This window comes from Eubalaena glacialis, chromosome 6, assembly GCF_028564815.1.
Source record: "Eubalaena glacialis isolate mEubGla1 chromosome 6, mEubGla1.1.hap2.+ XY, whole genome shotgun sequence".
In the NCBI taxonomy this organism is placed as follows: Eukaryota; Metazoa; Chordata; class Mammalia; order Artiodactyla; family Balaenidae; genus Eubalaena; species Eubalaena glacialis.
Window position 1 is genome coordinate 56959661 of NC_083721.1, and position 16462 is coordinate 56976122.

General features: G+C 37.9%; 1 protein-coding gene across 1 annotated transcript in view; it reads right to left on the reverse strand.

Moving 5' to 3' along the window:
• Positions 1-6722: 6722 nt before the first annotated feature.
• The window catches only part of GUCA1C (guanylate cyclase activator 1C), a 68668-nt gene continuing 58928 nt past the window's right edge, over positions 6723-16462 (reverse strand). The window contains exon 5 of the mRNA XM_061192724.1: positions 6723-6966. Coding sequence (XP_061048707.1) covers positions 6723-6966 — 244 coding nt within the window. The remainder of the gene's footprint in view (positions 6967-16462) is intronic.

A 16462-nucleotide genomic window follows, 5' to 3' on the forward strand; every position in this document is an offset into this window, starting at 1 on the left:
ATGTCTGACTAATTTTTGACAAAGTTGCAAAAGCAATTCAATACAGGAAAGATAGCCATTTCAATTAAAGGTGCTGGTGAAAACAGACATCTGTAAGCAAAAAAATGAACTTTGACTGAAGTCTTATATCTTATACAAAATTTAATTCAAGATAGATCACAGACTTAAGTGGTAAATATAAAACTTAAAACATTAGGGAAAATCACAGAAGAAAATCTTTGGGATCCAGAGTTAGTCAAAGAGTTCTTCAATGACACCAAAAACACTATTCATAAAAGGAAAAATTGATAAATTAGTGTTATCAAATTAAAAACTTTGGACTATGAAAGACCCTGTTAAAATGATGGCTAGGCTACAGACAGAGAGAAAGTATTTGTAAAACACACATGTGACAAAAGATGAGTATCTAAAATATATAAAGAACCTTCAAAATTCAACTGTTTAAAAAAAAAATCCAGTTGGAAAATAAGCTAAAGACATTTCACTGAACAGGATATACAGATGGCAAATAAGCACATGAAAAGATGTTCAACCATTAACCGTTAGGGAAACTCAAAAATATAATGAGATATCACTACATATCTATCAGAATGGCTAAATAAAAAATAGTGGCAAACCACAAGCTGGTGAGAATGTGGAAAAACTGGATTATTCACACATTGTTGGTGGGAATGTAAAATGGGACAGCTATATAATCCCTATATTGCACTATAGTTTTGCATGTTACCACTATGCAAACTGAGGAAACGGTACAGAGAATCTTGCTGTATTTTTCCTACAACTGCATGTGAATCTACAATTATCTAAAAATAAAAAAAGTTTAATTAACCAAAAGCAAGTTACTACATGAAAATCAGTATGGAAATAGAAAATATGGTATCCAATCTGATTCTAAAGTTTGAGAAGTCGTGCTGTGCCGACAATTATAGTGACTGTAATTAATTAAAAATAAAATTAAAATATTTCTTTCCAAAGAATTTTATTTTCTTCCAGATAGTAGCACATCTACATAATTCCACCTTCTTGTGCTTTTACAGCAATTCAATCACACATCCTTCAAAGAAACAAGGAAAGGCAGTGATATAAACACTTTCAAGATCTCAAAAGGTATTCTGAAAGTGTCATGAAAGTCCTTCATGTCCACTGAATAATTGAATTACCATTGTTTGTAAAATTCTGAGCTGAACTGTCCTTGCTTTCTTTCATAGTGCTTCTCAAGATTTGCAGTTTTATACTCCTAATGTAATTTATTTGTTTAATAACTCCCACTGGCATGTAAACTCCAAGAGGGCATGGTCCATATCTGGTTTTATTGCCTCTTGTCTCCATAGGGTCTCTCTCAGAGTCTGGCAGACAACAGGTCTACAATAGATATTTTATGAATTAAAGAACAAACTAATGAATGCCTCTTTCTGTCTCTGCCCACTTCATCAATTCCACCCTCCTAGCAGCACAGAGCCTCATGGACTTATCTTTCTGTCTAGAGATTTCACTGGGCAGTAGGCTCAATGGGGGCTATGGCTAGATAGATGTGGATGCACCTTCCTCACTTCATTTCAGTTCATACGTTTAAGGGATATCCAGCTCTACCTGGGGTGATGGCTGCTGCTCCTGCCTCTTATTCCTATTAGAAGTGATTGGAAAAAATGAAACAAAGAGGATGTGAAGAAAAGGGAACCCTCATGCACTGTTGCTGGGATTGTAAATTGGTACAGCCACTGTGAAAAACAGAATGGAAGTTCCTCAAAAAATTAAAAGTAAAACTACTATGTGATTCAGCATTTCAATTCTGCATATTTACCTAAAGAAAACAAAAATATTAATTTGAAAAGATATATACACCCTAATGTTCATTGCTGCATTATTTACAATAACCAAGATATGGAAGCAACCTGTGTCCACTGACAGATAAACAGATAAAAAAAACATGGTATATATACACATATATACAGTTGACCCTAGAACAACATGGGAGTTAGGGGTGCTGACCCTAACTTCACAGTTGGCCCTCAGTATTCTTGGTTCCATATCCACGTATTCAACCAACCATGGATCATGTAGTACTGGAGTTTGTATTTAGCAAAAAAAAAAAAAACCATGTATAAATGGATCCACAGAGTTCAAACCCATGTTGTTCAAGGGTCCATTGTACAATGGAGTAATACCCTGCCATTAAAAAAAAAAAAGAAATCTTGCCATTTGTGACAACATGGGTAGATCAAGAGGGTTTTACTCTAAGTGAAATAAGTCAAAGACAAATACCATATGATCTCACTTATATGTGGAATCTAAAAAACAAAATGAAACAGAAAGAGACTCATAGATACAGAGATCAAATGGGTGGTTGCCAGATGGGAGGGGGATGGGGGTTTGGGAGAAATAGGTGAAGGGGATTAAGAGGTACAAACCTCCATTTATAAAAAGATAAGCCATGGGGATGTGATATACAACATAAAGAATATAGACAATAATATTGTAATGACTTTGTATGGGGCAGATGGTTACTAGACTTATCATGGTGATCATTTTGTAATGTATGCAAATATACAACTTAGTGATTTGACATCTGAAACTAACTTAATATTGTATATCAACGATATAAACATAAAAACTACTTGGTATCCACTCAGTTGAGAATAATGCAATTGTGCAAAATCACTTTGTGTCCTAGTTCATGTAATGTAGATTTGGTTAGGGACTTTCTTTTCTTTGAACTACAAGACCATTAGTCTGGTTTTCCTCATGACTTTTTCAGAGAAAAATAATTGATCTTCTACTATAATAACTATAGTACCTGCATTTTAATGTTTCATGATCCAAAACTGGTCACACATTCTATTTTTCTCACCTGATATGACCTTAGCATTTTAAATTGCTATCCAGTCAGTATATGAGGTATACTAGCTGTGACCACACTAGCTTTGTTGAAATGTATTTCTGCCTAAAAGAATGTAACTGAAAATACTGAATAATTTTCAAAATTGAAAACAAGCAGAGAGTGTGTGTTTTAATGGACAATCTTAGCCTACATAGAAAAAAATAATACATAATTTCCTAACTTTAATCAGAACAGAGGGCAACACAGAGAGCTACTTATTCTCTTTTGTATAGACACCAATTATTTTACACTGACAGATCATTGAACTATCTGTTCTATGTTAATTATGTTGGGTATTCAGTGCTACTGCACAAATTTCACATTTTTTCACAACAGGGACTCTGGAGGGACTCTTGCCCGGAGAGAACAGCAATTTAGAGTTTTTTGTGTAGGAAATGTGTTTCTAATGCAACTGTCTTGATTATCAGTCTCCCCTCCAACTCCCCATTTTCCCCTACTTCCAAAAACACACTTTCCTACTGCTGGTCTTAACTTTGTTCACCTGTCCTAGCCCACCTCATATTAAATTGGAGGATAGATTTTAAAAGGATGCTGTGCGTTTAAGCCCTCAAAATTCATGGTTGGATCACAAACTACCTTTATAGACTACTTTGGGAAAAATCCAAGTAACAAATAATATTTTGAAATCAAACTTTTTTGCTTTCAACAGTGTCTTCTTAAATTATCACTGAATAAAACCACTGATCAAATTGCCGTATCTTCTTTATGTGATGTTTCATATATTTTTTGCTAAGCATAAGTGTAAACCACCAAAAAAGTCTCTCCCCCAAATGAACAGTATTGGAAAAAAATTAAAGTGACCAGTGCTTCAGATGGTGATTTTACATCTTTTCAATCTTTTTTGTGTAAGTGAATTATTTGCAGAACAGTTTTCCACGTCTAAACTTGTATGTGGCTTTTTGGTAATGCAGCTGTTATCATGAACAAAGTGTCTACATCATACATAAAATATGTTTCATTTTTTTGTTATTATTCAGTTTCAAATAAGATATTTTTTTTAAACTTACTTGAAGTCATTTTCCTGTAAATGTACATCTTATAGCTGAGCTTTACCAGCTTTAAATATAGCTGTGGAAAATGAAGTTTGGATTGGCTTGATAGTAAACTGTTCATATTCAAATTGCCATCATTTTTCAGGCTTAAAGTTTTTTGTTTTGTTTTATTTCTCTTTTGTGACCGATATACAAGATTGTCATTTAAAATTACGCTGACACAATGTCTAATACCACCTTTCTAAAGAGGCAAATGGTCAGAATAAATATTCGCTGAATATTAGTGCCTGGTATGTTTCTAAAAGTGTTGTTGGAGAGAAATTAGACTGAGAAAACATCACTAGTTATAAAAATGTAATCAAGAACTTGTTTAAGCCTGCTTCAAATGTTCAAATGAACATATCCGATTTCTGAAAAATAAAGATATATTTCAGTAATATTTTATGTAACCTAGTGGGCTACATCTGAAGGGAAATTATATGTCAAAGGATTTATAATGACATCTAATTTAAAGATATGTTACATTTTGGATAGAAAGTATGAACAAGAGCAGAGTTTGTTATATAAACTTTTTGAGAGCATTCTGCCATTTCTCCCTTTAATTGGTGGAATTCTTAAGATATACTGTAACTAATACAAAGCAATGTAAATGACACTTGGAAAATTTTTTTTCACCATTTTTTTTTCAGTCTCTCTCTGCAAACTTTGACTCCCGCCCTGGGAAAGAGTATTTCCCTATAGATTCATGTTGCTCATTAAATGAGATCTGGGTGACTCCGTAGGATAATCATCACCACAGCCTGTAATTCGCCTTAAGGAAAAAAAAAAAAAACTACAGACATTTACCCATCTATTTCATTCTACTGCTTGCTGGAAACAGGCACTGCAATTAGAGGGAAAGGAAACATGTAGAGATAAAAAAAAGGTAGGAGAGAGTGGAGGAAGCCATGCTGAGTCAGTAGGCTCAGGTCTAGCTTCATTTATTCATTCAAAAACTATTTTGCAGCCCCTGCCATTTGCCAGCTGGATGATAGCCCTAAGGATAGAATGAGGGAAATAAATAATTATACAAAGAAGTGTAAATCAATGACTCCGGAGGAAAAAAAAAAAAAAGGATCTTGTTAGGGAATTTGGGATCATTTACCCAAGGACGTATCATTTGAGCTAAACTCTGAAGGAAGGTAGTACTGGATAAATGGGAAAGAAAAATCTATTCTGAGAGTAGTTACAGCAAAGCAAAGGCCCAATGTCAAGAGGAAGCATGATGAAGAGAAATTGAAAGATGACTGAAGCATCCATTATAGAGAAAGCACAGAGGAAGCACAGTGTGAGCTGAGGCTCACAGAAAAAGCCAGACAAGGTAGAGCCTTATAGACCCTCATATTAATGACCTGTGGAAGGTTTGAATTCCAGTGATCGATGAATTAACTCCCTTAAACACAGGCCACCTGGACTTGAAATCCTTTCATTGGAAGATAGGCATACTGATCAAGAGCTGGTTACCCACACTGCTAATCAGGCAGCAGGGATCTGGAGCAGCAAGTTGGATGGCAGAAGAGCCACACAAAACACTGTGGTTCCAGAAAGTCAATTTTCCATCTACCTGCTGGTGTGAGGGTCTGCCCTTGGGTCATTAAAGTGATGAACAGAACAGGGTATCTGAAGGGAGACCAGGAGAGAAGTGATAATACAAAAGTGACTCGTTGTTTTCTCTTTATTTTAATATTTTTTGGAAAGTTATACAGAGACAGATTTCAGACCCCGACAACAAATAACTTCCTAATAGAGTGACCCAAAGACTGGGTAGGCTTTCAAGGAGGAAGACTGTTGCCATGTTTGAGATGTTCATGTAGAGACGACAGATGGGTCAGATGCCTGAAGCAGATATGGTGGATTGATATGCAGTAGCCGATCAGTTTACCATTCTTGATATTTTTTATTATGCTGTGAACATTATATTGTTTAATGGGCAACATTTGTTGCCTCAGTGGGTGGGAAACAAAACAGTAGAAAAATGACCCTTGTTTGTCAAAAGCCAAGGCAAAGAGCCTTGAAGGACTCAGACAATAAAATTTTTGTTCTAAACAAAATTTTGGGAATATTTGGAAATATATATGAAAAGCCAGGCTACAGTGTCCCCTCTTAAATAAAGATTCTTTAGAAGGAGAGTGTTTAATATGAAATAATAGAGTTAGAAGCTGAGATTTCTGAAAATTATCTGTGCCTTATTTCAGGTACCTGATCCCTGCCTCTAACCTGGCCCATACCCAACTCAAACCTTAAGGAAGGGGAAATCAAGAGCAGGGTAGCCCTCTGACACCAAGCCCCTTCCTCCAATTCTTGTGTAGAATTCAGGAAGATGTGAGGCCCATAATTTCCCCCATGTCCCAAGGAGTAGTAAAGAAGACACAGTTCCTATGGCCCAAAGTGGGACAGGTGTAGTATAATGCATTTAATATTCCTGTGACGCACTTGGATATGGCATAGAAACTTCTATGGGGACAAAAATGTAGCTGTGGCTTGGGTGAACCAATAGTTGAAGACCAGAAGGGCAAGGTCATCAGTAGGTGTTGTTCATTTGTACTAATTAGTTACTACAGGCATCCGTTTTGATTGTCTGCACCTGTGCCATTTTGATTTTTGAATATTTCTAATATATTTGGATGATTATCCTTGATCACTATGGAAGTCAACTGGATATATGGCAACACACACTAGATCCCACCCTCCCATACATCGGTGTCACCAGCAAAGCCCATTAACAATTCCCAAGAAATAAAAATAGAATCTGGGTGATAAAATGAGGTCTAACCTTTTTCTTTCCTTTGTGCCTAGTCTAGTTTCACTTGCACATAGGGTTCCACGAGCAGAGGCCTTGCACCTTGCCCTTCAGACCAGAGTTCCTCGTCCAAAATGGCTGCTCCTGACACCTCAGCTCCGCGGGCGAGGGCAGAATTCAAGATGGCGGCAGCGGGCTGCGTGCAGAGATGCCGCTCCCACACTGAGACCTGAAGCGTGAGCCGCACAGCTGGGCCAGCCTCACGAGAACTCTTCCCTTCCCCGCCGATGGGATCCCTGCTTTATAAAGCAGCCCCCAAGGGCCTTTCTCAGGGAGGACGTGTACTCTGGAGCTCGAGCTCGCACCTCTCCAGTCTTTGATCAAAGAGTAAAGCTTTCCTTTGCTTCTGAACCAAACTCCGTCTTGTTCCACTGGTTTGAACGACACTAGGCAGAGGGACCCTCGTTGGGGAACGACTTGAAAGGGTTGGTAACGTTTAGTATGCAATAAGTTCACCTTACTACAGGCGAAAGAGAGAATGGAAAAGAATTTCTAAATTGAGATTAGCATTCTTCTTGGTAATGGAAATGCAATCTTAAAATAGTTTTTCAGTTCAATTATAGAAAACACATTACATTCCCCACACATCTGACTCTGTGGACTAACAGTTCATGCATACATGAACATTTTACACACACACACAAACACACACACAGTCCCCAGAGTTTGTAGCAATGTCATGTTGCTATTTCATTAGCGGCTTTTTGTGTAGATTCACTTTCTGTGACATCTATCAGTATGAGACAGGCAGTGCTAATTCAGCACTCTGTTTACCATCTAAAACAAAAATCTCTTCGTCTTTAGGAGAGGAAAAATGACTTCCCTGAGAACAAAATAAATAAATAAATAAAAATATAAACATATCAAAGGAAGTGACAACAAAAACACTGAACCCAGTCAACTTAAGAATTCTCCCAGTAAATGTCATCTAGGTGTCAAGACTCAGCAAGGATGTTGTTTGTTTTATACAAACTTTCCACCAATAACCCAATTCTCACAGGCATCTCAAACCTAATGAACTGCTCACTAGAGGAGAACAGCCTAAACACCATCCTTTTTAAAATTGGCCGTAGTCGCTTTAAGTCAGGGAACATTGGCAAGCTGTTCCCTGCCTCTGAGCCTGGCTGTCAGAACCATTTCAACTAAAACACATCACCAAAGCAGGTACACACATCTCTTTTTGTCCACATCTGGTTGGTCCATGATGCATACTTCCACTGTTTTTAATATTTATTGTCTTTCAGTTAAGTGCTAGGGAAATAAGTATGGGAAGAAGCTGTAGAGGTTAAAATAGGAAGCTCTTTGGTGAGGTTGGCATTTTAGGAGTATAGGGTGGTCGGTGGTCAGGGGGGCACAGAGAGTTGCATTCATCAATCTTACTAATTTTAAATTCATTACTTATTTCACCCTTGAAGCCACAATGTTGGGGCAGAGTTAGGAATAGAATCTAAGCCTTTTAACTTCAAATCAAGGTTATTTCTACTGCACCAAACTGCCTTTAATCATATTCTGCAATGTGGGATGCGGGAGCAATTTTGGGAAGCCCAATAGTATGGAATCCACACTCTGCCTGGTACCGTGCTCTGCCAGATGAACTGAAAATAAAAGAACAGTGGGTAAGACTAACTCAGCTGATGGCAGACAAATCACAATAAACGGACAGCGAAGAACAATTCTGATTACCGGGATTAATGTCCAAAGAGGCCGGGGAACTTGAAAAAAATCATATTGTATCTCTATTACTCTCATTTTGTACCAAAGTATCATTCTCATACTTAGTTTCCCTTTCTCCAGTATTCCTCTTTCATATAGATACATTTAAAGATTTTTAATAGAGAGAATATGTAAATAGAGTCTCCTTTTTCAAAATCTGACACAGTCTTATCTCTTTCTGGTCTTGAATTTGAAATGAGAGTCAGGGATTGATGTCAGTATAACACAGAAGATGCTTTGGTTCCTACATGAAATTTTCCATCTTATTAGTATTTGGAAGTGATCAGGACAAGCTTTTTCACAATTTAAGAGAAAACTTTAACAACATATGAAACCTTAGAGAAAAAAAGAAAAAATGAAAATCTTGCAAGAGTATCTTCCTTCATTCCAAGTAGTGGCTGAACTGCCTCAATTTCCACACCTTTAAGCTATCTGGTGAGGCTGCGAGCACAGATAAAGAATCTATGAAGGATATCATTTCCCCTTGGTTAAAAAAAAGTGATTGATGGAGAAGGCTACCCTTTCATTTTAATTCTGATGAGATTGGCCTCTACCAGAAGCAAATGCTGTCAGGGGTGCACATTCTGATGGAGAAGTCCTGAGTCGGGGTTTAAGGCCATGGGGATCTACCGACTATGGTTGGAGATTTAACTGTTTAGTATTTTTGATACAATTTTTATTAGTTTGTGTGTGTGTGTTCTACTTACACAACTGCATTGTTTCTGAATAGTTTCCCTCTAACTCTATTTTTTCCATAAGCCCAATTATTTTTCATGTACAATTTTGCAGAACATGTGGCTTTTCAAGAGTACACATGTCACTTTATAACAGAAGGACCACCGCTGCAGGTTGGGTTCTCTGGAAAGCAGACTCCGAGACAGAGTATCCACTGTGCGGAATGTTTATTACGGACGACCCATGAACAACACCTGTGGAAGGCAGTCAGCAGGGATGCAAGCTGAAGAGCCTCATCTGACTCCACTGGGTAGCTGTGGAGCTAGAGTGGTCCTTAGGGAGCTTATTATTGGTCTGAAATGGCTGGGGTTTTCTACCCTCCCTTTGATCAGTTATTCCGTGTGGGCTGCCCCCTTCTACCACCAAGGGTGTGACCTTGAATGAGGCAGCTCTCTGCAGTCCGTGCAGAGGGAGCTGCATCTGGAGGTTGTCTGCTGATAACACATCCGACAGCTGGGGCAACAAGTCCTTCCTTGAAGCAGGATCTGGGCAACATCATCACGCCCACCACATCCTGAATTATAAATAAAACTAGAGATTCCCACCCACCACCCTCACAATTAATCATTCTTGGGATTTTTGATGTGTCCTTCCAGACCTTTTCCTATGTATCACTGTACTGTTTTCTCTGTGTCTCTGTGTGTGTATGTGAGCATGTAAGTGGCATTAGACCATAGGTTTTGATCCATAACTTTTTTCATTCACCAATAGGACTTAGAGATCTACCTTGATTCTTTTGGATTAGCACGTCCCTAACAATATGCCACTTATATGAATATTGTTAAGAACTGATATTTGCCAATCCAGTATCCATTCTACCCTTCCTCTTTCCTCCCGATTTTATTTAGGGTGACAATGTGCCCATGTAAAGCAGTACATTTTCCAGGCGCCTTTGTACACAGTTCTGGCCAAGATATGGAAGTGGAGGTCACTATGTGAGGCTTCTAGGAAAGCTCTTCAAATGCTGCTGACTCAGCTGTCATGTACTATCCCTCCTCCCTTCTATTTAGGGCACAGTTGTGATGCCTGAGGAGAGTGTCAGGAACCTCCCTGAGACCAGCTGGATGGGAGCAAGTCTTAAGGACAGCAGGGAGGAAAGGTAGAAGGGACCTGGTCTGTTGATGGTATTGTGGATCTGTTTCACCAGCCCTGGACCAACTATCTCCAAATTCTTCAGTGTGAGAAAAAAATCATCTATTTGGCCAAGGCACTCTATCTATTATGTGCACCAGGAACCAATCCCTAACTAATGCAAGTATACTACAGTTTACCAATTCCAAGTTGATAGATAATTTGTTTACAAAGCCACAATAAGCATCCTTGTATAAGTCTCCTTGTGTGTGTGTACGAATGTTTCTCTAGAGTAGACTCAGAAAAGAGGAATTCCAGGCTGATAGGGCAAGAACATGTTCAGTTTTAACCAGAGTGACTCTAAAGACAATGATATCGTTACGGAACCAGGTTCATTTGGCCTGAGGCACAGCAAGCCAAAACACTGAGACCCCGAGGTTAGCAGCAAAGAGAGTTTCTTTGCAAGGCAGCCAAGCAAGAAGATGGAAGAACAAATCTCAAGTCCTCCTACCCGAAGGCAAGGGGCTCAGGGTTTTTATGAAATAAAGAATAAAAAAACAGGGCGGTCTGAGCTGTGGGGAGCGTGGGGAACATGGGGAAAGGTGATTGGGAAAAGGTGCGATAATCATTCTGTGCAGGTGTAATTTGGCTTCTGGGCTCCGCACATGCTGAGGGTGGAGTTTTCAGCCCTCTGATGTTAAAAGGTCACACTCTCACATGCCCATTTGGAGGGTCGGAAGTCCTAGGTAGTCCTAACCTGCAGCTCAAAATAGATGCAGCTGACTCCAAGTTCCTGGAAAACAACTTGGGCAGACATCTTATTGTTTAGGCTACGTGCAGCTTGGAGGACTTACAAGTCTTGAAACAACCTTGATTAGTGAAGGCAGGGGAAGTGGATTTGACTAATAATTACCCAAAGTTTCAACATCTCTTCCACTCCTCTTTGTTTTCATCCACCATCAATTTCAACCTTGATATTATTACCTCCACTTTTTCCCAGTTGATGACTACAACATTGTTTTATTTTGCATTTTCTGGATTATTAGTGGTAAACATCTTTTCATATGTTTGGTGAATAATTGTGTTGCCAAACTATGTACATTTTTCCATTTGGTTGCTTATCTTTTTCTTACTGATTTTTAGGAATTTTTCACTTGACATTTAACTTTCTCTTTATATCATGATATTTTAAACCTATGATAAAAAATTAAATTCTGGAATTTTATCAATTTAAGTTTAATGTTAGTTGATAATACTTTAGAATTTGGTTTCTATAATAATTAAAATTATAAAGGTAATTTTTCCATAAAACTTTACTGCCTTGGAGCAATTAAGACAAACTAGATTGAATTAGAAGGAAAGCCCAATTTATAGATGAATATAAACCAGTGGTTATTAAATTGTATTAACAAAGAAGTGTTTGGTATAGTCCTTCACTAGTAAAAAAAAATATTTGAAATTAACATGCAAATTGTTTAACTTCTAATAGCTATTGCTATATCATTTTGGAAATATTTTGTATTTTATGTGTTCCAGAATTTTTCAAAACCACCACCAGGGGGTCTTTTTTGAAAATTTATACCTGAAAATTTATAAAATTATTCAGTTTAGTTTAATGTAACAGACATTTATCGAATATATACTAAGTGCAAGGGACCATGGCAAGATTTGTAACAACATGGGTGGACCTTGAGGGCATTACATGTAAGCGAAATAAATCAGACAGAGGAAGACAAATACTGCATGATCTCACTTATATGTGGAATCTGAAAAAGCTTAATTCAGAGGAACAGAGAGTAGAATGGTGGTTGCCAGGAGCTGGGGGTTGGGGGTAAGAGGGAGATCTTGGTCAAAGGGTAAAAACATCCAGTTATAAGATGAATAAATTCTGGGGATTATATACAGAATGGTGACTTTAGTTAACAATACTGTATTATATACTTGAAAGTTTTTAAGAGTGTAGATCATCATATACACATACACACACATGGTGATTATATGAGGTGATGGAGGCATTAATTAATTTATTATGGTAATCATTTTGTAATATACGTGTATATCAAATCATCACGTTGTACATCTTTAACACAATGTTATATGTCAATTATATCTCAGTAAAGCTGGGGAAAAAGGGACCATGGCAAGGGCACAGAATATAAAAAGTGAGTAACAAATAGATTGGAAGGATTGCTATAATAATTATAAGACCTAAACTTTATTGTGCACTTACAATATATATCTAAATACAATGCTAAGTTAGTTTCAGTAAGAAGAAATAAGTAGTTGTAAATCAGAAATTGTCGGTATAGATAGGTATATATCCTTGAGGTAGTTGATCACAAAATCCTCAATATGAAATTTGAGTCAAATAATTAAAATATCTTGATAATTTCCTCTCTAAATCCCCAGCAAATTCCATTTAACTATACACTTAGTAAATAATTTGGGATCATATAACAAACTTGCACTGCACGGTTTGTGGGATCTTAGCTTCCCGACCAGGGATTGAACCCAGGCCCTCAGCAGTGAGACCATGGAGTCCTAATCACTGGAGTGCTAGGGAATTCCCTGGATCATATAAGTTTGAAAGTGAACAGCAGTTTAGCAAGGATTAAATATTTCATAAATTCTGGATAAGCAGAGTCCAAGTTAACATTAACCGTACCTAGGCTGCTCATTTGGCCCTTAGCCAAGTTAACCCTGACTTTGAACCTCTGTTCTGTGGAGGCCAGGGAATTGTAGTTGATCTCAGCTAGTGCCTGGAATGGTTTGAAACAGACAGCATTCGTAAGACCGTGAAATTTTCTAGCTGCATTGCCCATCACAACTTCTCAACATTCCTCTCCAACTGTTATTATTTTGGTGGGGGGGGGGGGAGTACAGTGTTATGACTTAGAGTATAAGATTTAGGATAAAAAGCATATATTCAAGTCCTGATTTGGGGACTTAATGACCTAAGATCTCTTAAGATGATCTGAGCTTTAATTTCTTCATCTATAAATTAGGAATAGCTTCTATGAGGATCAAATAGATAACAAACGAGTGTGAAAGTTCTTTGTAAATTGGAAAGTTCTGTACAGAGGCTATTATTTGTTGTTGCTGAATTAAATTGAATTCAGTTGATTCCCTTTGAAGATACTATTAATTTTGCCTTGGTGGAGAAGAGAAGCATTGAGATCTGTCTCCACGTCTTTTACGGCCCTTTGATAGTCATGGGAAGTCTTGTTAAAGGTGTGATATATCTATATCTACAAGGACATATGCGTCAATATATCTCTGTATCCATATGGAACCTAGCATCTCTATGACTTATTCTGATACAGTCACTCAAGAGAGATTTGTGTCCAGGGGAAAAGTTCAAGATAATAAACACACCTTGCTACTGTGAGGCCTTTATCCCAGTGGGGAACCCAATTCTAATGAGTTACATTCTATTACATAAAGAATTCCTTTTGCCTAGGTTACAGGGAGGCTTAGCACCTAGAAGTGTCTGTAAACTGAAATGCCCAGAAAGGCAAAGCAAATCATTTTAATTAGTGACCCTGACTGGTCATATTAATACAAAGTGGTGGAAACTGGGAAGCACTTTTTTGTCTAGAGGCCACAGCTGCTACTCAACAGCTGCCCACTATTTCCCCAATCTTCCAACTTTAAGAGAAGATAAAAATCTAGATTTTTATGGAATTTATTTTCCAATTTTCAAAATATACTGTGGGCAGCAAAAAATGGTTGGATCTGGCCCATGAACTTCTTACTTGGGATTCATGGCCTACAATCAACACAGGCAGAGCTACTTCCTTGTCTATTCCCTCTGAGGTTCCGATTACATCTCAGTCCTTTGTGTTTTAGAAGCAAGACCTGTCTAGGGAGGAGTGAGCAAGCAGACTGACATCAGCAGGTCAGTGGTGGCAACCTTGGTTGCACATTGTAATCATCTGAAGAGCTTTCAAAAATGCTGATGCCTAGATCCCAATCCCAGAGATTCCGATTCACCTGACCTGGGTTACATCCCGAGCATGGGAATTTTGTAAAATTCCCAAGAGATTCTAATGTGCAGCCCAGTTGTTGTCACCAAAGTGATAAAGGGAAGTGGAGAGTTTGCCCAACACCTAGAGTAGTGGTTGTTAGTACATTCAGACAGAAGTGGGAAAGTGCTGAAGCCTTATGGGGATCCACATCAGAAAAGGAAATAGTTTTGAGCACTGACATTAAAATCCTAAACAGGAAAGGATTTATACAGTATTTTTAGACCATGTTTAATGTTTCAGACCACAATTAAAATTTTCATAGACTCTGCAAAGTTTGTGTCTCTACAATATTTCATGAAAGGTGTTTTGCCTTACTTTGTCATGCACTTAGTTCTCTAAAGGAGAGGTAGTTGAACACTGCCACAGGTGGTGTGGAATGAGGCCGAGTACTTTTGGAACTTCAGTGACATATGCTATTCTCGTCTATCCAGCTTTCCCTCCCCTCTGGAAACAGAGCTATTCTCTGCTGTGGGAAAACCATTCTTAAGATTCAGGGGAGGCTGATGTTTGCTCCCACTCCCAGCACCTCAATATACACCAATTCAAAGAGGGTGAGAGCGTGAACAAGGTTAGCCAAGCCCTCCATCCTCCTGGCCAGTGATTGATGCAGGCAATGACCTGAGAGAGTCAGTCTTCCCTACGATTTGATATCTGGGTGTTTTTTGGGAGGAAGGGGGGAAAAGACAGATACTGATAGAGTTGGAGCTATAGAGATAAAGAAAGAAAGAGAGAGGGCTAGAGAGATGGGGGGCGGGGAGGCTCTCTTTCATTGGAATGGAGCACTGTAAAAATAATTTAGGTTAGGTTCATTTGCAGCCATCTGTCTCAGCCTCAGGGAGGACATTGAAAAGAATGAGGCCAAGTACAGAGACAATCAGACATGAGAGATCCAAAGAGCTGATACATTCTTTGAGCCCCGTATCCAGCTCTCTGAATGTTTGTTATGTGAGTAGATTCCTTTTTCTACCTAAGCTATTATAAACTAGGTTTCTGCCGTTGACTACTGCATTGGAATTAATCTGCATCCTCGATTCCTAAACTGGTGTGAGTAGGGTCATCAATTTACTCTAAACCATGATACATACACCTGCTAAAATGGGACTTAGTTCAGAAGACAGGAAGAATGAGCTTTCTTTTCTACACCAGATTAAAATTTTATCAGAAGGGAATAATCCAAGTGGAAAAATATACTCATTACACCAGCCAGTAAATCTGCAGAGACCTAAGCTCTGATCAGGGCCAGTTTTATTCCATATACAGGACCTGAGAGAGGAGCTCAGGGAACATAAACAGAGGAAGACATACACATCCTCTATCTCTCAGTTCATTCTCCCTAAACTGACCTATAAATTCAATGTAATTCTAGTGATTTTTGTGGAAGTTGACAAGCTGATTTTATACTTTATATGGAAATGCCAAGGGTCAAGAATAGTTGAGACAATTGCAAAGAAGAAAGCAGGTACCAGATATAAGACTTATAACATCGTAGTAATTAAGAGTATAAATCACTGCATAGACAGAGATAGAACAGAGCATCTATTATTTTCCTAAACTTTTTGAACTAATTTTAAACTTACAGAAAAGTTGCAAAAATAGTACAAAACAATTATCTTATATCCAGTACCCCACAACCCCTAATATTACCATCTTATGACTGACTTTTAAATTAAGCTTTTTTTATTGGAGTATAATTGCTTTACTATGTTGTGTTAGTTTCTGCTGTACAACAAAGTGAATCAGGTATATGTATACATATATCCCCTCCCTCTTCAACCTTCCTCCCCTCCCCCACCCAGCCATCCCACCCATCTAGGTCATCACAGAGCACCGAGATGAGCTCCCTGTGCTATACAGCAGGTTCCCACTAGCTATTTATTTTATACATGGTAGTGTATATTTGACATGTGAAATTGTTTGTTTTGTTTAAATTTGTGGTGTTTTTTTTCCTATTATCTGTGACCTTGAATACTGATTAACAAACACAAAGAAAAGTTATCAGTTGTATTTTCTCCTTGACAAATTTTCTTTCCTGATGACTTCCCAATCTTTGGAGTCTTAGTGTTTTTCCTGTAAATTTGTCTGAACTTTTATATTTTAAATGTGTTGTCACACTGGTACAAATAAATTCAACATATTATTTATCTTTTAATTTTTTGATCCAAGAGTTTAGTTAAAAATCTAATAC